This window comes from Aquila chrysaetos, chromosome Z (genome assembly GCF_900496995.4).
Source record: "Aquila chrysaetos chrysaetos chromosome Z, bAquChr1.4, whole genome shotgun sequence".
In the NCBI taxonomy this organism is placed as follows: Eukaryota; Metazoa; Chordata; class Aves; order Accipitriformes; family Accipitridae; genus Aquila; species Aquila chrysaetos.
The window spans coordinates 45,650,219-45,671,848 of NC_044030.1; the positions used below are offsets into that span (position 1 = coordinate 45,650,219).

General features: G+C 39.4%; 1 protein-coding gene across 1 annotated transcript in view; it reads left to right on the forward strand.

Moving 5' to 3' along the window:
- Positions 1-693: 693 nt before the first annotated feature.
- LOC115337124 (guanine nucleotide-binding protein subunit alpha-14) overlaps positions 694-21,630 on the forward strand; it is a 92,332-nt gene continuing 71,395 nt past the window's right edge. The window contains exon 1 of the mRNA XM_030005169.2: positions 694-1,017. Coding sequence (XP_029861029.1) covers positions 897-1,017 — 121 coding nt within the window. The 5' untranslated portion in view covers positions 694-896. The remainder of the gene's footprint in view (positions 1,018-21,630) is intronic.

A 21,630-nucleotide genomic window follows, 5' to 3' on the forward strand; every position in this document is an offset into this window, starting at 1 on the left:
ACGTCGAGGGGGCACCTGAAGCAGCCTTGTGTTAATGCTTTACAGGCGCACTGAAGGATACTAGTTTTACTGCTGCAGGCCTGCCTTAGATGTGAAAGATTTTCCAAGGCTGTATTCTTTACAAAATGCAAGCCAGTAAGGTAAGTGCTAGAGTCAACTATATAAGCAAAGAGTGAAATACAGCTAATTCCGAAAAAAATCCAAAATGAAAACCAGCCGACACCGACAGCAGGCGCGTCCCCCTCCCTTTCACAGCTTCCATCCTTGTCGAGGGGCAAAGGCGTTAGGAACGAAAAGCGACAGAAAGCCCCAGGTAACGGGATTTTACAACACTAACCCCTCGGGTCGCCCCTCTGCCCTCCGGCGGCCTCAGAGGGAGGCGAGAGCGGGGCGGCAGCGTGCTGCCCGCGGGCAGGCAGCCCCCCCTCGGGCAGGCAGCCCCGGGCTGCCGAAGCTCCCTGATGACAGCTAGCCTGCCCTTCCCCTCCGGCCTCCTAACTTTCCCCGATGGGTGTGTGTGCGCGGTTTGGGGTGGGGGGTTTTTTCAGTTATTTGAGGGGTTTCTGTGTGTGCGTGAGGGTTTTGTTGTTTTAAGTAAGCGGCTCCCTTTGCTCCCCGGCGCCCCGCAGTGCCCCTCTCCGCCCCCCAAGCTCCCAGCGCTGCGGGAGGAGGATCGTTCCCGCCCCGCCGGAGCAGCGGCCCGGCCGCACCTGCCGCGTCTTTAACCGGCGGGAGGAGGTGGCACCTGCCCGCCCGCCTGCCCCGGCCCCTCCGGCGGCGGGAGGGGAGGCGGCAGCCCCTCGCCCGCCTCGTCTCGCTTCGCCTCGGCACGCCGCGGCCGGGGACGGCTTTCCTCCGCTCCCCTCCGGCGGCGGGAGCCGGGGGCGCCGGTGGCCATGGCCGGCTGCTGCCTGTCCGCCGAGGAGAAGGAGTCGCAGCGCATCAGCGCGGAGATCGAGCGGCAGCTGCGCCGGGACAAGCGGGACGCCCGCCGGGAGCTGAAGCTGCTGCTGCTGGGTGAGTGCGGGCTGCCGCCGCCGCCGCCGGCGCCCGCCTGCCCCGGGGCGGGGAGACACCTCGTCCCGGCGGGGCTATGCCGGTTTGGAGGCCTCCTGCCGGTGCAGGCAGCGACTCGTTTGAAGTTTCTGCCGTCGCTGCCCGGCGTGCGGCCGGGCTGGGGAGGCGCGGCAGATTTCCGCAGCCCTGCGCGAGTAGGGCTGCTGCCCGGGGTGGTTTTTCTTTCGAGAGACACCGAATCGAACCCAAAAACGTGCCCAGGCACCGTGAGGAGGCCACGGTGCCGTGGTGCGGCGCCGTGAGTGAAGGATAGCTGCAAGCTCAGGAAACGGTACTTAACACGCCTTGCCCTTAACGCGTGGCCTGTCCTGTGCCTGGACGAGCGCGGTGGGTTTCGAAACCGGTATGCCCAGTGCCCTGTTGAAGGCCTCCCGGTGAGGAGCAGGGAGAGGCAGTACCAGCCAGCCTGGCCCAGCCCACACGCTTCGGTTCGGAGCATCTCTTCTGAGACACCGTTTCCTACATCAACCACTTGACTTTTTCAATGAGTGCGGTGTCACTGGTGGTAATTAGGCTTGGTGGAGGTGTTGGTGAGAGCTCTGGTGCAGGTGCAAATGAAGTTGACAGCTTTAAGCCTTTCTACCTGTTGCTTGCTCCATGCGGATGCCAGACCCTCCTACGACAGAGTTCCTGCTGCTGATACTGGCTGGGGGGGAAACTAAGCCCACAGCAGTGGCTTAAAGAAAACAAGAAACTTGGATCCAAGTTCTATTTTCTGATGGAAAATCTCAAACTAAGGTGAAGCAGCCTTTCCTAGGCTAGGAAAGTTTTATGTTTCTGTGGTAGCTGTTTGTGACCAAACAGCTCAATGCAGAAGCTCTCAGGTGTCAAAGGTCCCTGGGCGGGAACAGCTTCGCTTGCTATAGCCAGTGCCAGAGAAGTCTATGTATGTAGTGCAGCAAGTCGGTGAGCTAGCGCTACCGTGTGCTAGTGCTAACAGTCCCTTGCTAGAGACTCTGACGTCATCTCTGCTGCAGACAGGTCAAGATACAGCAGCTTGCATAAGGTACCTCACCAAATAACCAACCAGGCTTCAAATAGTAGGTTTTTAGGAAGACTGAAAAGAACTGTATATCAGAAATTAAGTTTAAACAGGCGGCTCTCAATGTTGAATTACAAAATGATTATAACATGAAACTGACTTAAAAAAAAAAAAGAAAATCCAAAATACTGACTCGCCCTCAGTGCCGTATGTCTGGTTTGCCATTGCCTTTGCCTATTACCTGTGTAGGTATCTGTGGCTGACTGATGCAACAGTCTAAAGTAATGGATGTTGGATTTTGGATTTTGCAGTGAATTGTCTGTTAAAAACTCCTCTAGCGCAATGTTTTATCTGTGCGGCTGATGTCTTGAAAGATTGTGAAGTAACTTTTATTCCAATTTGCTTTTCTTCAGTATAATGCTCTACCTTTATGCAATTTAAATGTTACAATGTTTACTGTTTTCACACTTTCTCCTCTGTTTGCTTTTGGGATACCACATACTGTGCAATGCTGCTTTGCTTTAACTGAAAACACTGCAGTTTGATCAACATTGTTGAGTCATGGTGGGGAGAGCCAATGGATGACCAGCCCTGAGAGCTTGGTTCTGGAGTCTGGATTTCTCCAGCCCTTGAGTTATTTAGATGAAAACATTTTTCATAGCTATCTCAAAGGAAAGCTTTGGCTAGCTTAAGATTGGCTAGCTTAGGTTTGATGGAGAAATCAGAGTGAAATCGCATGTTCCTATTAGCCATGAAGTCAAATGAGGCTATTGGTTTGTTTTGAGGGCAAATCTGTCTGTTACAATGCTTGAGTCCAAGTTTAAAATTGTGAGCAACTGTAATGTCACAGCTTTAAAGGGCAAAATTAAGTTTGACTACTGTCTGTGTTCATCTGCTGGTTTTTGTTGCACCATAGCCACCTTCTCCTTCTTTGAAAAACACTTTATTTGCTTGTTGTAGTGCAAAACCATCATGGAAAACCTCAGGTGGAGCAGTAATATTAATCACTCGCACAAAAAGACTGCAAACCCGTTGAAGAAGCAGTATGCTTTCAAAGAAGAGACCTTTCAAAAGCACTCATCTGTGGCAGTACTCATAGGTCTTGAGGGAATACCAAACCTTTTTTTGAAACTACCTGTTGCAATAAACAAACTAAAACTTTGTTCTGACCTGGTGGGACATTACCAGTATATGTAATACTGTAAGAAGGGTAACTTGTTTATGGTAGTAATTAAGATATTTTCTTGAATATGGATGTAACCATGTACATCCAGATATTGCAAATATACTTTAGAAAGTGTAATTTGAAGCATGTAGTTCTGCTCAATAAAAAGTAAAAAGGTATCATCTTGTCTGGCAAATTTAGCAGTTCCTTTAGTCTTTTACGTGATAGGTACAAAGGTGGCGATTCTGGATTATTATCCCTCCAGCAATGTTTTGTTGTCAAAAAACAGATCTTCAAGGCATGATGCAAGAGTGGCATAAACATGACTTCTCTCCCTTCCCTAGCCTGTACTCTCAGCTTCCAACTGCTCCTGTCTCAGGAGCTTCCTGAGTCACATGGGGGTTCTGAGTTTTCAGCAACTCCCAGTGGATTGCTCTTCCATGCATTTATCTAGCATCCTTCTGCCATCCACAGCATGTTGTGGCAGGAGATGGTCAGCTTACCTGTGTTCTGTGTCAAAAACCACATCCTTCTGTTTTTGATTGGCCTATTCCTCTTATTTAAAACCTCTTAATATTTGTTTTGAAAGAGGGCAGACTGTCAGGTGCCTATTCATTCACCGCCATGCCTCTTCTGGTTTTACAGACCTGTTATATCCCTCTTCAGCCACCTGTTTTCCAAGCTGAAGCAAGCAAGTGATTTTTTTCTTCAATGTGCCCATGCCTATGCATGGCAGTGGTGTGCTCATGAAGGGGGGTATAATATATTTTGAAATCTTGATGCTTCTTGAGAAATATACTGGGAAATGGCTATGGTGTTGGGCGGTTTTTTTAAACATCAATTTTCATTGTTACTGTTGAGTATCTGTTCCCTACTCGCTTTTTGTTTTCCTGCTTTACCTTTTTTTTTCGCTTTGCTTTTTTTTTCGCTTTGCTTTTTTTTTTGCTTTGCTTTTTTTTTCGCTTTGTTTTTTTTTTCGTTTTGCTTTTTTTTTCGTTTTGCTTTTTTTTTCGCTTTGCTTTTTTTTTCGCTTTGTTTTTTTTTTCGCTTTGCTTTTTTTTTCGCTTTGCTTTTTTTTTCGCTTTGCTTTTTTTTCGCTTTGCTTTTTTTTTTTTTTGCTTTGCCTTTTTTTTTTGCTTTGCTTTGCTTTTTTTTTTTTTCGCTTTGCTTTTTTTTTTCCCCACCTCTGTCCCTGCCCCTTTCAAATGCATCAGGGTTTCCCTCTTGACAGTGTTTGCAGACTTTGGAGAGAGCTCTGATTGTTCCATAGTGCTGAGACCTTTTGCAGAATGGACCCCATTGCAGGCATTATGTATTCCTAAATAAAGACCCCATTAAAACCTCTTAATTAAAGGGATTTGTTGCTGGGAGAAGTGGGTATATTTTTAACAAAACCAAAACAAAATAAATTTAATGGCTAAGAGGGCTAACATATTTTTTTCCTGGTAGCCTATTAGAGGACATAATAATTTATGAATATATACTTAAGTTATGATTGTGAATAAAACTTCAGTGCAAAACCTCTAAGCATGGGGAAGATAATGCTGCTTATGAACACACATAAGCATCAGACTGTGAACTGTGGAGGTGAGCTCAGGGGGTCATGCTGAAGGCCCAGCAGGGCCATCTCAAGTGGGTTTTCTTCCAGCCTGCATCACTATAATGGCCAGGTGTGGAGGGGGTCACGTTTGACAGGCAGAGTCAGTTCTCTGTGATAAGCCATGTTAAAATAGAAGAGCTGCCCTTTCTATATAATGCAGAGAGATACTTTTGGGGGCAGTAATCCACAGCAGTTTTAAGAAATGATATAAAGATCGTAGACTGGCAGTACATTAACTCCTGACTGGAAGGAGGAAGATCTCCAACCAGACAAGACTATAACAGATTCTGGTGGAGGAAGATTGCACTTTAGATAGACATGCTGTTGTAGGGCTTCATTTTCTTTTAAGCACCTGGAAAAGTTTACATGGATCATATCACATGTGGGTTGTCTATGAACCACTTTTTTTTTTTTTTTTTTTTCCCTTTCTGTCTAATTTTAGGCCATGCTTTGGCAAGGAAAAAGAGCAGAAAATAGAATCAGGGTTTACTGAAAGTTTTGCTGTCATGCATGGGACACTGTAGTCACTTAACAGTTTTCCCATTTAAAACATAAGGTTAACAGAAAAAATCATGAAGCTGTAAGACTGAACCATGTGATACCATCATTCACTTTGGAGTTTCTAAGGGAGTAAAGGAATTGACCAGCACTGCTTTTTACGTTTCTCAGAGAAGCATCCTATATTTAGAGAGAGAATGATCACAAGGGTGTAGGTTTTGACTGATTTCTAATTGCAGCAGGAAGTCCTATGAAAGCTCGTCTGATTCTGAGGATGGGACAATGGCCTGAAATATGTGATAGAGTCCTTCTGTGGGATCTATCTTCCCAGTTATGCCAAAAAAGAATGAGTTTCTAAACATACTCAGCTACAATCTAGTATGAAACAGTCCAGTTTTACATTTTCACTTATAGCTGGGTGTGTGGACAGAAGCACTGTACTGAACCAGGAACTCCCATACAGGTAGATGAAGTGCTTTCTGGAATTCATTGCAGTAGCAAGACATCTCTTTGGACCTTTTGTTTCCTTAAAAGAAGTCATTAAGTTTCTATAGGAAGCACAATTAATCTCTCTGAGAATAGGAAAGTTCTAAATGTGCCAGCACGGTTAATTTTTTTGATAGCACTGGGCAGGCTGACATTCAGGTATGTGGTAAAATACAAATTATATTTCTGAATAGTGGCATAGGAATAAGAAACCTGTCTATGATGAAACCAATTTGAATTTGCACAAGTCAAAAAGATAAGGAGGAAGGAAATATATCCATATCAGGCTACTGATGGTAGAGTCCATCTTCCCCCAGTTGTTAGTAGATTTGTTCATGTTAATCTAAACCAGCAGGCTGTATAAATTAATAAAAAACCCCGTATTTGGATTTAATGTAAACTCAAAGAGGCAAGACTGAGCATATAGAATGAATAGCATTTTTTTCTCAGTACACTAATGGCTTTACATGTTAGTTTTTCAGTTTTCTGCTGTAGCTCTTACTGGGTTGTAATTACCAGAAATGTTTTACTCTCCCATTTTACATGTGGGTTTTATGCATCATTTTTATTACTGTTGGTAATCAGATCTGTCTGTGGGGAATGAAAGGCTGGTGAAAACCTTAAGGGCTGAGACAGAGCTGAGTTAATCAGTGAGCATGACTGTACCTGAACCCATGTGGGTGTTGGAGGGCACAGTCAAGGCATCTCAGCCTGTGCAACTCCATAATTCATGGCAAATACAGACATGAGAAAAACTGCTGCTGTGCCTCAGCTGCTCACTGTTAACTGGCAATAATGGCTCTTGGTTTGTCTTCCCAGGATATGTGTGCTAGAGAAGTGCATATATCCTAAGTCATGAGGGCATATCTCATAGCGATTGCTTGTTTTTCAGCGGCCTTCCTACTCCAAGCTGTCTGCCTGCATTTGTCAGACGTATTTACTATGTCTGTGTTGGCTTCTGTGAATAGATTTTATAAAAAACCAAGGAATCCCTCTGCTTATCTACCTGGTAAATTTGTTCTCTTTCTTGCCTATCTGTTTGAAAATTAATACCAAGAAGCAATAGTGTAAAACTAACCTAGCTTGAATAGATGCAAAGAGAGCAGGCTGACTTAGTTTGAAGCATAATATTTTGAATTGAATGTGGTTAATTCTTGTTTATTTTTTTTTTAGTAGTTTGCTAACACAGGATTCCCAAAATCAACTCCAGAGAAAACTGATGCAATGAACAAGTGCTGGTTATGCCTTGAGATTCTGATTGTGTATTAAGGTTTCTAAGAGTAAATGAGATAATCCATTTCTTCAGAAGCTAATCTGAGCAAATTCTTGATACAAATCAATTTCAGTAGCCACAGGCTTCATCATGACAGGCAGATGTAGAATATTTATAAACTGTTTGGATTATGGATGGCTGACTGGCATCATGAAGTCCAGATACAATGTAAAAATATGTAAGAACAGATCTATCAGTGTAAAAATACATCTTCATTCTTAATTATTTCTGAATCAAGTTACAGATAGTTAGATCAAAGTAGCATCCTTTTTTTAAATTAGAAAAACTCCATGTGCTTTGGTATTGAGAACCTGATTTTGCAGGGCTGACAGTGGACTGGTCCCTGGATGAACATGCTGGGTGGCAAAACCAACCATAATTTACAGCAACTAACTCAAACCTTTGCTCAGATTTTTACCCATCAATATGTGTGTCAAGTCAGTAATTTTAATTGAACTGGATTTTATTTCTGAGAAAGGTATGTTTAAACTATCAAATGATAATTGATGAATTCTCCCCAAGTACCTGTTAATTAAAACAGCCTTTCTGCTCTTTGAATAGAACAGTTTAAACCTTTCTCTTGGATTTATCATTATGCAATTTGAAATGTTTTAAGTATCATATAAAGATAACATTCCTTTGTTAGGAAGTTTAGCAAAATGATCATTAAATGTCAGTGCTTTGTGCCAAAAACATTTTTTTTTTTTTTTCTTCACTGAGTATTAGTTGAAAATGCCAGTTATTTTCCAACTCTAGTATGGTCTTTGCTTCATTTTGGGAGAATTTAACTGTTGTGTTTCTAGTTAATGTTATCATTATCAAAACATAATTTTTTTTTTTAAATGTTCGAAGGGGTAGCAGTTACTAGACAACTAGTAGCAGTTGTTTTAAGATAAAACAAGCACAATGTTTTGAGGAGGAAAAGGATCACACGGCCTTGCTGCCTTTGGTTTTGTATTACCTGGTATCCAAAACCCATGAAGCATTACTTTGGGAGAGGAGAGATTAGTAGTGAAGAGATGAGGACATGATCTGCTGAGAATGTTTAGTATCTGTAAGGTCCCAAAAAGGTAATCCACTGAAAGGAATAAAGTGGCAGCCCTGCAATTCTTCTATAAAGTGACATCTTACTATTGACCACTTTGGCTTTTTAGTGTACCGTCATTTTTTGAGATAGCTAATGTTCATTCTTCATGTTCCTTGAAGAAAGCAACAGAACAGAATGAGGGGGAAAATGCAATTTTTTTTTTTTCTGTGATTGCTATTATAAAGGAAGATAATTGAATATTTTTTTCATTTCATCCCATCTGGCCTTGTTTCCAAATGAACTAATAGCATAATAGGCAAAGCAAAATTAGAATTTTCTGAAATGATTGTTTTACTTAAAAAGGAGGTTAGTGTGTAGTATAATGTAATCATCTTTACCCTTCTGAAAGAGAAAGAGTGAAGAAATGAACAATTATATTTTTATGATAATGCTAATCTTCTGTTAACTGCCAAGTGATTCTTTTTAGGATTGCCTTCAGATTACTTTCCTTTACCGTATTTGCTTTGTTGTTCTTTGCATAAGTTACTGCATTTGCCTAATATTAGTGGAAAGAAGTAAATCGAGTAGTATATCTTTCTGCTTTGAAACTGAAATACAAGGACTATCTTAAACTAAGTGCTCAGGGTTCCACAGCTCCCCTGTTATGCAGGAACACCATGTATGAAATACCGGGCACTGAACGGATGTAAATGAACGTGGGAGCTTATACATTGCAAGCTTTGAATTTGAAGTACTGAGGAACTACAGCTTGAAACCAAAGCCTAACTCTTGGCTGAATTTCTCTTTGAGCAGCAGTGGCTGAGTGAACTAAGTAATAAATTGTTTCATTTGCACAAAGCAAACCCAATAGTGCATACATTCATTTTATCTAATCTGCTGTGATTCCTACGGTCTTTGCTGTGGCTTCAATACTAACCCTTTCCAAGTGAACAACCTGTTTGACTGTTCAACTACATTAATAAATTGCCCTGTAATATCACAATCACATTTTGCTCATAAAGTTTAACTAGATCTGATAAAATGATGATCTACTACTTTAATATTCATAAATATATCTAGCTGGCTAGCTTCCCTTTCACCTCCAGAATAACTTACTATGAATGAAAGCACCCAAAGAAGGCAAGGACTGCTGTATGCTATTCCTTTACCTTCTTTTTCATGGTTTAGGGGTGGCTGTACTGTGTCTTTATGATTCATAGCTACTATTAAAAACACTTTTTCGCAAAAAAAAAAAAATTAGCAAAGTCTGTCATGGGCCACCAAGTCACTTTTTTTCCCCACTACATAAACAGAAAACCTCTCCAAGTAATAGATGTTGATTTTATGTCTAGCAAGTGCTGATCCATGACAGATTAGTGCTTGGCTTCCACTTGAGTGTGAGAATCATATAAAGCCACTATTAATTTTATTCCTTTTTGATTTGTAAGAGCAGATGGTCGGTTTGAACAAACAAATGCTTCTGAAAGAGTACTCCTGTTGGAAAGAATAAAACATAAAAACTAAAATATTGTCCTGGGAAATAGTTTAGCTCTAGGTTATGCCATGAAATATTAAATGCAAACTTTAGTTATTATGTTTTCCTTTTCACTTTTTACATTCTCTAAATCGGTTCCAGGTCTAGGAACCTAGACTAGGTCGAAGCAAGTTCGATCATTTTTTTATGAGTAGTAGTATACAAATTGCTGCCTCAAGAACTGTTTGTTTAAGATGTACCTTCAAAGCCCTTGAGATTGATTTTTGCCACTTCCTAACATTGTAAATGTACTGTGTTTAATTTAATCTCTTTAATTTGGATAGTCATCTAAGCATGCAGCTTCATTTGCAAACATGAAAAAGGGATCAGAACTTTGGAATTTGTTTTCCAAAGGATGTAGATATAGCTTTCTTTGCATGCAGAATGCATGTTGGAAGTTTACCTTGGATACATTACTTTTCTCTGGCTTCAGTTTGTTTTATGTCTTTAGATATTGCTGTCTTTTTTTTCTTCTTTTCTTTTCTTTTTTTTTTTTTAAATAATTCAGCTCCTTTGAACTTCATTTAAAAGCTGTTGCATGTAGCTGCCTCTGCAAAGTAAGTTTTTGAGTCAATATCACTGAAGGAAAAAATTCTGGAAAAAATTTTTGAACTGTTTTGGGTCAGGCACCAATATTTGTAAGTACAGTACTTTACAAATATATGTGAATATTTTCAACCTCACTGGTATTAACAGTTACTTTTAGGCTTGTTTTGGATGGAGAAATCAACTTGCTGATGTGTCTTGAAGACTCTTGTTAGCCCAATTGTTTATAAACCTGAGTACTGAAAAGCTTACTCAAAATGTGCATTTGGGTTTCTGCTCAGAAGGGTTGTCATGTTGCACAGGTCACCACTTTCACTATGCTAAAAACAAAGTTAAAATTTGATTCAAGTAAATAAAATCTCATTCTAAAATTAAAATCTGATTACAATAAAGTGCATAGGAAATCTAAGGGAGGAAATTACTGGTAAATAACAGGTAACTACTAATCCATTTTATCCAAGTATTTTCCTATTTTCAGTCAGTAAATTGATCTAGCCTGCAATTTAAAGGGCTCTGAAGAAAGATTTTGATTTCTTTGCTTAGCAGATGACCAGAAAAAAAAAAAATTGAAAAATTAGGTTGTATTGATAACTTTTATCACTGAAATTTCCATTCTCTATCATATTTAATTGCTGAAACTTAGCACTAGTTCACAAACTTTTTTTGGTTATGTATTTTAAACTTTGTGTTAAGGGGCCTTCGAGCTGTCTTGTATCTTAATACTTTTGTGTAGTTACTATGCTTTGCCTCACATCTGTTGCATGTATAAAATTCTGTGGAAATTTAGAGTAAGATTTTGTAGATATAACTTTATTTGAAGTATTTCTTGAAAGAGTAAGGTAATTTTTCAGTATACCTAGCAGAGTGTGGTTTTCTACCCTTGCCCTTTGCCACTCCTCAGATATATTTCTTGATGTTTGACTGTTGACTGGATCTCTTTGTTTCTTTCTTAAATAGGGACAGTAATCTGCTTTTATTTATCTGAAATATTGTGTCTTACGAAGTCTTCTATCAGTTCCTATGGAAAGCAGTTTGCAATACTAATGCTAAAAGTTCTGTAAGATATAGTTGAAAATGAATGTGCCAACATATGGCAACCTGTTACGGAAAAGCTGTAAAATTTGAGTTTATTTACATCAGAATCATGGAACAATACTACAGTTTCTTGGATGTTCCAGTTTCCACTGTTGCATAGTCAACCCAGACTGATAATTGCAGCATAGGAAACTTTGAAATTATTTTTCCATCACTTGTATTGGCAAATTTTTCACTGATGTATGAGTTCAAAAGCAGCACAGAGAGGGAGCATTTTTGATGTAAAACATATACACTTAAAGCAAATATTATCAAAAACTGTGTGAAAAAAATGTTAAATGGTAAAAAGTTACTTATATAGTTTTTTCCAGTCTATGCTTAGCACTTGTTAGCAATGTTTGGGTCAGGCACTTGGTTAGCAATGTTCAAGTTTCATCTACTTAAAGTTATGTGGTTTTGTCCAAAAAAGAAAGAAAAAGGATGTGTGTTTAATATTTTGTTTCTTTTAAGTTTTGTTTTAGGAAAATTAAATATGAGGCCTCTTTTACTCAGGTAGTACAAATTAAGTATACATGCTCTTAAACAAAAATCAAAACATAAAGGCCAACTTCATCAGTTGTGATTTTCCTTCTGTTTTCTCAAATGTCCTTTTAGAAAGGTGTCCTTTTCCAGTTGATTGAATAGTTGCTATTTTGTACCTTTCTTCTAATATTCATACTCTTCTAATAGACTCATCATATGAAGTAACACAGGGATGATTAACTTTCTCTAGATAGCGTTCTGCACTGTAAATAGGAAAATAACTTGTGCCTGAAAATGAACTGCTAAGTTTTTTTCTTGGTGGCCAGAGAGAGTAGGCTTTGCTGTCTGAACATAGTATCTTCTGCTGGTAGTAGTGGTGACTGTATATGTATTTTAAATTAAACTCAGATTCGTTTCTTTCAAAAATATTTACACTCGTTCTATTTAACCTAAGGTTTCATTGGCCCAAGCCCATTGTTATGAAAAAAGCTGTAGTAGGAATGAAGTTCTGCAGCTTTGGTAGGAATCAGTTTCTTCTGTGTCAAAATACATTCTGCGTTTTTCATTTCACTAGAGGCAAAAATTGTGTGAATGATAATGTGGGAGATGATGCTGTCTATCATATTGCATATTGACTTATTTCCAGGCTTTCAAGCACTGATGTTCTTTCTGCAGGCAGACCTTTTGGCATGTAATGCAGGATTCTCTCTTGAAAACTATCCTTGCCATACAATTAGGACTACAGGATGTTTTCTACAACAGTAGTGTGGGTAAGCAGATCTTTGCAAGAACCTTTGTGCACAGTGACACTGCTGTTCTTTATCTTCTCTCATCATTATGGAATTTCAATGTGATTATATTAGGAAATTTGATTTAGCTTAGAGAATTATTTTTCAAAACAGTATTCCAACTTTCTAAGAGAAAAATGAGTGTGCTTGTAATGAATACTGAATATAAGTTAATAAACCTTCATGAAAGTTCAGGAATACTTTGAGGTATTTCATCATTGAAGTTCTTTTGGTTTCCTCAGTACTAACGCTCCTCAGTACTGAAATAACCATTTCTACTATGAAAACATTAGTTTAATGATGACATCTTTTTCTCTCTCAATGTTGAGCTAGAGCTGAAATAGCTTATTGGAGATATCTTCATTTGCTATCTTCAAACTGAAGGTATTTCATGGAAGAAAAAATTATTGTAAAACAACATTTAAGTAAAAGGAAGAATGGGTTGCTAGATGTATTACATACTTGTAATGTTTTGTGATTCCACTGTTAGTGCCAGGACTTCTGTAGTTAATTTCTTTTAAATGTGATTACTTTTCCTAGTGCCTGTACTTGTGCCCATGTTTTGCTGAAAAAGCATTAGAACTTCATGCAGAGCATCTTGGAAATATCTGTAGGTAGCCACTGGTTGGGAATTCCATGGAACACTAACTGAAAAGCAAAACAATTTAAGTAAATAAAAATATGTGTCACAAATTAAGCCCCCCCCCCCTTTTTTTTTTTAAATTCCAAGTAAGTACTTTTTGGTCCTAAATATTTCCAGGGTAATTGTGCTAAGCGCTTATCCATAATCGTAATACATATTTTAAAAAGCAAATTAGTTCCCAACCTGATATATTTTCTTTGGTAGGAAAGGCCAAACAATTCATTTTAGCCCTTAGGACATACTCATTTCACAATTCCTAGCTTTGTGTTTGACATGAAAATGTGTTTTTTGTAAAAACTTGGCATTCATTACCCAAGCAGGAAGCTTTTATGTTTTACTTGTTTTTATTGTTACTTCACAATCTGAAAGCCATGTGTCAGCCTGCCTTTTTTCTGAGGTAGCACCTTCTGTGACACTGTGCTATGTAACCTCCGACCAGGAGCTGGTATTTTTTACTTGACAGACACATAGGGGTCCTAATTTCCAGATGAAGTCTTAAATGCTAGCATAATCGATGTCAAGACAAGGATTTTGCAAACCTATATTTGGGAGGAGTTCCTGCCAATCCCATAGTGCAGAGTTGTCGCACCTTTACTCTGCATGTGTATTAGTGTACTTCAGGTTTTCCTCCCCCCTGCCCCCCCCCTCCCCCCCCCCCCCAGTCATAGACCAGTGTGAAAACTGAGTAGATGAAAGCAGTTTACTTCACTGGAAGTTTTCACTGGTTATTAAACTTTTTTTTTTTTTTTTTTTTTTTTTGCTTGGTAACTTTTGCAGTGTCAAGCCTTTTAAATTCTTTGTTACCTGCGAGTCTTGCAATTTGCATGTATACATGCAAATGTACCTCCCAGCACCGCTGTATCAGCAGGCTGCTGTAAAATGACACACGGAAAGTCCAGTTCTTATTGCTGAGAGAAAGAAGAAAGGGAGCAAACGTGTTGCTTAGAGTTACAAGCTGACCTGAGTACTGGCAGTCTGTCCCTGAGATTAGACAGGTCATAATTTCCCATGCAAAGGAACTGAGGTCCTATAAAATCTCAGGATGGCAGTTTATTTAGGGTAGAGCTGCCTACCATCCTGTTACTGCATGAAACAGAGAGATTTCAAGCCTCTGTTCTTGTTTTGAAATTGTTTACATGCTGAAACTCCAGGTAGGTGAGTTAAAGCCAGTTCTAACAGATTTACAAATATGTCTTCTGTATAATGCCAGTAGGCCCAGTGAAACTTAGGGGAATTTAGATGTTCAGGTGACATGAGAGCTTTTTTTACTTAAGGGTGCATTTTTTTAAAAATAAAATGAATCATTAATTGGGTATGTTTTTAAAGTGTAGCAGTTTTTTATAAAATTGTTTTTCATTTTAACATAGAATAGTCTGTTATTGTACTCAGTGCAAAGTATGCTATTTAGTACTTTTAAACTTAATGCAGCAGAAATTTCTTTTCATGAGATTTACTTATCTCTGCAAAAATAGAAAAATTTAGTTTTAAATTTGAAGTTGTTTTATTTTGCGCTATTGTGTCTTGGTTTTATTCTTTTTTTTTATCAATGCAGTCTTCAATGATGTTTAATTTGGTAATCCCTCACACTTTAAATCCTGCATCTCTCATCAGCTAATTGTTGTTAATACCCAGATATTTGAAAATCCCAGTTTAAGTGCTGGGAATGATAAACAATGGATCTTTGGGGGATTGCATTTTACTCAAGTTTTTTATCTGGCTACATGGACAAACAGCTGGTGCTCTGTGGAATGCAGACTGAACAGAGAAACCTGCTTAGTACTTGTAGAGTTTTTATTTTAATGCATGTATGCAAAGTCTTTCACACTTTTGAGCTTGTATCTGAGGTAGAGGTACACACATTACATACAAAACAGTATTTCTGGTATGTAGAGGATTGATAGAAGTATGATGATAATGGCAAGGGAATGGTGGTACGGTATTTCACTGCCATGTTTCAAACCTTAATTCAGATGTTTTGAATTATGACCTGTGAAAGCAGATGAGATGGAGAGACTGTGTATTGATACTATTAGCATTTAACATAAAGAACATGTAGTAGTCTAATCATAGAGGTCTAATATTTTGCTGCTTTGGAACAGATTAGGACACTATATCTCTTACTACCTTCTGAGGAAAATACTGTGTCCATGACCAAGTATACTGTTGTATGAGTCTATTTTTTAATTATTATTTTCTGGAAAAGTTACTGGCCACTTCTCTGCTAGTAACATTTGCTGTAATCAGGCTCTGGTTTTGATCAGTTGACAGTGTTCATTTGGACCCGTCTCAAGAAGATCAGTAAATAAATTTTATCCTAACTGTGTGATTTGTCTAAGTACATATCTAGCATCTGTTAGAGCAGTTGAATGGCTTCCACTGTGCTAAGTATGCTTTGGACTTAAGAGTGCAATCTCTAACTAGTATGTGTTTTACCTAGTAATTTACCATTGCTAGGAGTAATTGTGTGGCTGTATGCTGGAATAAAATACATACTTTATCACTTTTTACTTTATAAAACTCATCTAAGAGTTATCTGTGTTCACATGTACAGTTCAGGGAGGTGTGTGGAGATATTTTTTAGTGCTCATGTATTACAAATATTCAATTCAAGAATTGTTCTTAAGCATTAGAAGACCTTTAGTAACAGTAGAAATATTCTCAGAAACTCCTATGAAGGCTGCTTTGATTAGATGAAATAATTGTAACTCAGGTTACTTAGAAGCTACAGAAAACCCCTGCCTGAGACTTTAGTATAAGTATGATTTTTCTGAGAACAATTTTGTTTGACTACCTTTCTGAACTGGCTGCTCCTTTATGACTGCTCTTTTTTCATGGGCCGCACATTAAACCATTTCTACCTTCCTGGCAGATGACTGCAGAATTAATCTTTACCAAATTTATCTTGTCTCTTAAATTGTTGTTTGGCTATTTATCTGTTACTTCTGGTTCTGGAGTAGGGTTTTGTAGTTGTTTCTTAAGTGCTGTACATACTGTATATTGAAAAGGCTAGCTATGTGCTTGTTTTATGTAACCATAAGGGGCCTGCCTGTATGCATCTGGAGGCTATATTTTTCTTCACTGCAAACCGTAACCTTGAGATCTGAGTTATGGTCATTTCCTTAGGAGGATTAACAGTCTGCATTTCAGGAACACTGTTTTATTCTCCTTTTTGTCTCTTTGATAAGATCCATCCAGCTGTGCTCAGTTTAATACAACAGCCACAGGAAAGCAAATACTAACAGGTTGACATATGTTTATATTCTCTGGGGGCCAGGGTATAAAAGATAATTCTTACTGTAAATTCTTTTACTCTTCTTTGGGGAGGAGTGAGGGGCATCTATTGCTTTGCTCTTTGAGTCCAAATGTTAACTGTTTTGTTTTCAGGTTACAGTGGTTTTGGTTAAGCTTACAACCCCAAATCCTGTTTAGTTTTTTTGCCAGTTTACATGGATCTACATTATTGTATTCCAAATAGATTTATGTTATTGTATTTGCATGTTACCGGATACAGTCACCTTTTAAAGTCCCTTAAGAAATTTGTAATAATTTCTTCTTATACCTACAATCTTTTGAGAAGTTCTTCAGCCTCTTAATTGCCCCTGAAAAACAGTTCCCTTTCATAGTATAGCTGTATTTCTTGGCTAAGGTGTAAGTTTGCACAACACTCTCTATCTCGGTATTAATCTTAGCATTCACATAATAAATACAAGTGTTTCATGAGGCCTTTCAGCTGTCAAAATTAAGCTTAAGAAGGATTCAGAATCAGTAGCTGATTTTTGGCTCCTGCTTAGGTTCTTAGCATTAAACTCTTGTTCTGTTTCTTAGTTTTGCCCTACAAGATCCTGGCTTCTTTCAGGTTTGGCAATGGTTGTATGTTCAAAGCCTAAGCCTGAATTTAGAAGTTTGACCATAACACACGTTGGATAACTATGTGTTTGTCATTAGCAGCTGTGGAGAATGCTGTAAGTGTAAGGGCCACTTAAGCTTGAAGGAAGGATGTTAAGTGTTAACTAAATGTGTACAAGAGTTACATAATTTGACACTTTAATTTCATGATCAAACTTGCCATTGTGGCAGTACCTGTTGGGATGTAAATCTAAAATGATCTGTAAAATGGTGAGGGATATTATGGTCGTAAGTGGTTGCAGATGGTTGGACAGGCATGCACCAGCATGTGGTTCTGGCCCCTTAGAGAAACCAGAGTCATTGTCAAGGAATTGCAATAGCAAGTTACTGAGACTCACTGCAAAAGCTCTGGTTTTGATGCCTACGTGCCCATAGAGTTTCACTGAAGGACTGCATGGCATTATTCAGTGAAGACTATCTGGGAATTGATTGCATCTAGTAAGTGATACCATTCTGGATTTGATCTGCTGCAGTACTGTTTGGGACCTGCTTCATTAGGTGCAGTGATGTGGTCCTCTGGGGTTGGGAGAATATTCTGGTCTCAAATCAGAGATTTTGGAGGTAGAGACAGGAGGTTGGAGAATTGTGTTCCTTGGAGTCAAATTTATTTTTTTTTTAACAGCTCACTGAAAACAGCAAAACTAGGAAAGATAGGGTTTTCACCAGCCTACATTAATTCACATTTTCTTTCCCTTGCTATGCTATAGAATTTTAGTAAGGCATAGGTCTGGTTCAGACACTTTTCCTAGATAACCTCACAGAAATGAAGGCATGACAAAAAAGGCACTTGCATATGTACAATTGTATGTATTGTTCGTATGCATACACATACATAGACACACACCTCAAACAATGGGTGCTGGTCTTGGGGGCTTCTCACTTTAAAGCTGTATAGTTAGATCCAAAGTGATTAACTTCAGCAATGTCCTACCCTTTCAAGCAGTGGCTGGAGAGCTTGCTTGTGTATAGCAAGTAAGTTGCCACGTTGAAACCACAAACAGGCATGGGCTGCTTCTCTGTGTTCTGATGCCAAAGCTTGAAGTGCAGTAAGGAGATTACTAGGTTTCTTGTGTGGTAGCAACCTCAGCTCTGGAAATCATGCCTGTGTAGTGTCTGAATGGCAGGTTATTAGCTGAGGCATGGTGGCATTCAAAAATGACTCTGCTACTTCTGAATACTAAGGGTACTAAGTCCAAACTGTTCCAGTGTGTGCATTTTTTGGATGGAGTCTCTGCTGTCTTGGTATGTTCTCACCAGGTTCAATTACCTGTAGCAGCAACAACTTGCTAACTGAAGAAATAGGATTCTTTGAAGCACCTATGGATAGATTAAGGGGCTGCTACAGATGAAATAGCATGAATACCATCATCTACTTTTCTTGGCTCTTTAAAAATAACTTGGGAGTAATTGCCCTATATTTCTTCACCCTTGTAAATGGCTAGCAAATTTTTTTAATTCTTGATGGGAAAATAAAAAACTAGAAACTTTCATTGGTGTTTGTTAAAAACCAGGAAAAAATACTCATTTTGAAAGCAGATTTTGCTAGGATTTATTATTGCTGGTTTCTAAAGCTTCCTGTAACTTAATGCAGATACCATGCTCATCAGCTTGTTCTCACAATGGAAGATTGCCATGGTGTACAAAGCTCATAGCTGTAAATAATGGCTGTCATCCTATGATGTTAGAGTTTGAAGCTATGTAAGGTAACTTTCAGAGCTTGCTTTTATCTATATTAATGTGGTGTGAGTATGGATTTATCCCCATTCACCTCTTCTTCCCCAATAATATTTCAAAAAGAAAGCTGTGGAGCTGCTGATTCAGGGAGGACAAAAAAAGTGGAGGATGAGGACAGTCTTTATAATTGGCAGTTAAGATTAGTATGTGGGGTTTGGTTGGTTGGTTGGTTTTGACTAGCCACAAAGTTTGTTTCTGGCAATGCGTAATCTTAGTGGCAGACTCAAAAATCCCTACCTGCTATCTTTTCTGATATAACGTCAGTAGTTTTAGCCTTTTTGACCAGCAGTAACTAAATAATACTGTCAATAAAAAAAAAAAATCTGTAGGAGAATAATAGATCTGTAATGTGTGGTCCAAAAATCTACACTAAATTTGGGTGGTATGCAGAACTGGATGTGCAGGAGCTGTGCTTTGATCCCACTCAGCCTCTCAGGAGACTGTTTCCATTTAGTCACCACTCCTTCTCTAGGTAAGATCCTATTCTGTCCATCTCCCAGAGCTGTGCAGGACTGATAGAGTTCAGGTTGTTCTCTTGTCCTCTTTGTGACCCAAATAGCTTTTTCAAGATCAATATTATTTTGGCTCAATGGAAGTTTTATACAAGGTGTCCCTGCCTCTGGGGACAGGGTTTCAGTCAACTTCTAGATTCTCCCTACCACACTACTATGTTATTTTGGGCTGTGTTTTTATCCACCCAGTCATAGAATCACAGAGTCATGGAGGTTGGAAGGGACCTCTGCAGACTGTATTGTCCACACGCCTGCTCAAAGCAGGGTCACTTAAGGCAGGCTACTCACTACTGTGTCCAGTTGGGTTTTGAATATCCTCCAAAGATAGAGACAACCTCCCAGGACAGACTGGTTGCGTGTTCAGTCACCTTCACATTAAAAAAAAGTTTTTTCCTATGTTTAAACAGAATTTCTTATATTCCAATCTATTGTCCTGTCATTGGGCACCACTAGAAGAGTCTAGCTCCATCTTCTTTACTCTCACCATCAGATATTTATGCACACTGATAAGACATCCCCCCTGAGACTACTCTTCCCTCTAGGAAACAGTCCCAACTTTCTCAGCCTCTCCTCATATGAGAGATGCTTCATCTTAGGGGCCCTTCACTGGACTCACTCCAGTAGGTCTATATCTCTGTTATAATGGGTAGCCCAGACCTGGATCCTGCACTCCATATATGTCTCACCAGTGGTGATTAGAGTGGAAGAATCTCCTCCCTCAACCTGCTGGCCACGTTCCACCTAATGCAGGTCAGGAGGCTGTTGTCTCATGTTCAACTCAGTGTCCACCAAGACCTCCAGGGTCTTTTCTGTCATATTACTTTCCAGCTGGTAAGCCCCCAGCAGGTACTAATGCCTGGGGCTGTTCCTTCCCAAGTGCAGAACTTTGCATTTCCCTTTGTTGAACTGCATGAGGTTCCCGTTCGCCTGATTCTCCAGCCTGTTGAGGCATCTCTGAATGGCAGCACAGCCGTCTATTGCATCAGGTTTTCCACTACTTTCCAAATTGTAGATCTCTCAAAGATATTGTTGTCCCACAAGTGGGGTTCAGTACCCGCTGTGCAGTAGGCCAATCATACACACAGAGCTGAGATATTTATTTGTTTCATGTCTGTGCAGAGACGGGTGCCAGGTGATGACTCCACAAAGCCAGCACCCCACACCAAAGAACTACAATGTATTTATTCTGTTACATGGTTAGTAAAAACCCACCTAAATTTACATTCTTTGGTTAGTAGTCACTCTCTCAACTACTATTGGCCAGTTATATTTAAATTAGTCTGTCTTGCTATGTAAATTAGCACGCATGCTCCTTGCAGGTGGTGGTGAGGGGCAAGTTCTTCCAGCCTCGAATTGAGTTGGAGGTCGCGATCTCACCCTGCCACCTTTACCTTTCCCCCTGTTCATGCTGCTTTGGCAATCGTCTGGCCTTCGGGGCCTTCTGGGGCAGGATGTTTCCTTAGTTCCCTCTTCAAGGGCATAGTCGTTAGCAAAGCCTGCATCGTTTATACAAAGTAATCAGGCTTGCATAGTGAAGCTATCGAGTTGTGGTCCTTCTTAAAGGACAGTGCAACATGTTTAACCCTGAATTGCACCACAGCTACACTATAACTCAAACATACGACTACAATATAAGCTACTCAAGTTTAGCAGACAGAGCTTATTTCAGGTAAACCTCAACAGGCATGAGTTCTGTGCCATCCGGTTCAATGCTGGTGAATGTAACAATTTAGAGACACTTTTCTCTTTTCTTCAAGTTCTACCCTTCTTGCAGTCACCAGTGCCAAACATACTTGTGAAAAGTAATCTGGTAATGCTTAGTAAATGACTTTATCACAAATACATGGCATTGTACTGGTCTTAAAAAGTTACGAATGCCATCATGGAGATGAATTGTAAGGAAACTGCCAAATGCTGAGTTTTAAAATAAAGTAAGAGCTGTAAGAAATGTTATCATACAAATACAAACATGTCTTCTCCTCTCTAGGAAACCTTAATTCACTGGAAGAAACTCATCCACAGTTGTCATACCCACTTAAGCCAAAATTAGCAACTACCCCCCAAATGCAATGAGCTATGATTTTAAGCTTTTCATATAATAAGGAAGGCAAATCCCTCAGTCATGTTGCCTCAAGCCTTCAAAAGACTGATAAATAAATAAGGTGGTGGTGATAGCTTAAAGAAAAAAACTAAAACATGGGAAGTGTGATATGTTTGCTATTCAAGGACTGTTTAGATTATATGTACTCAAGGTAAAGCTTATGCAGTTAAAGATTCTGCTTATAATAGAGGATGCTTAAGG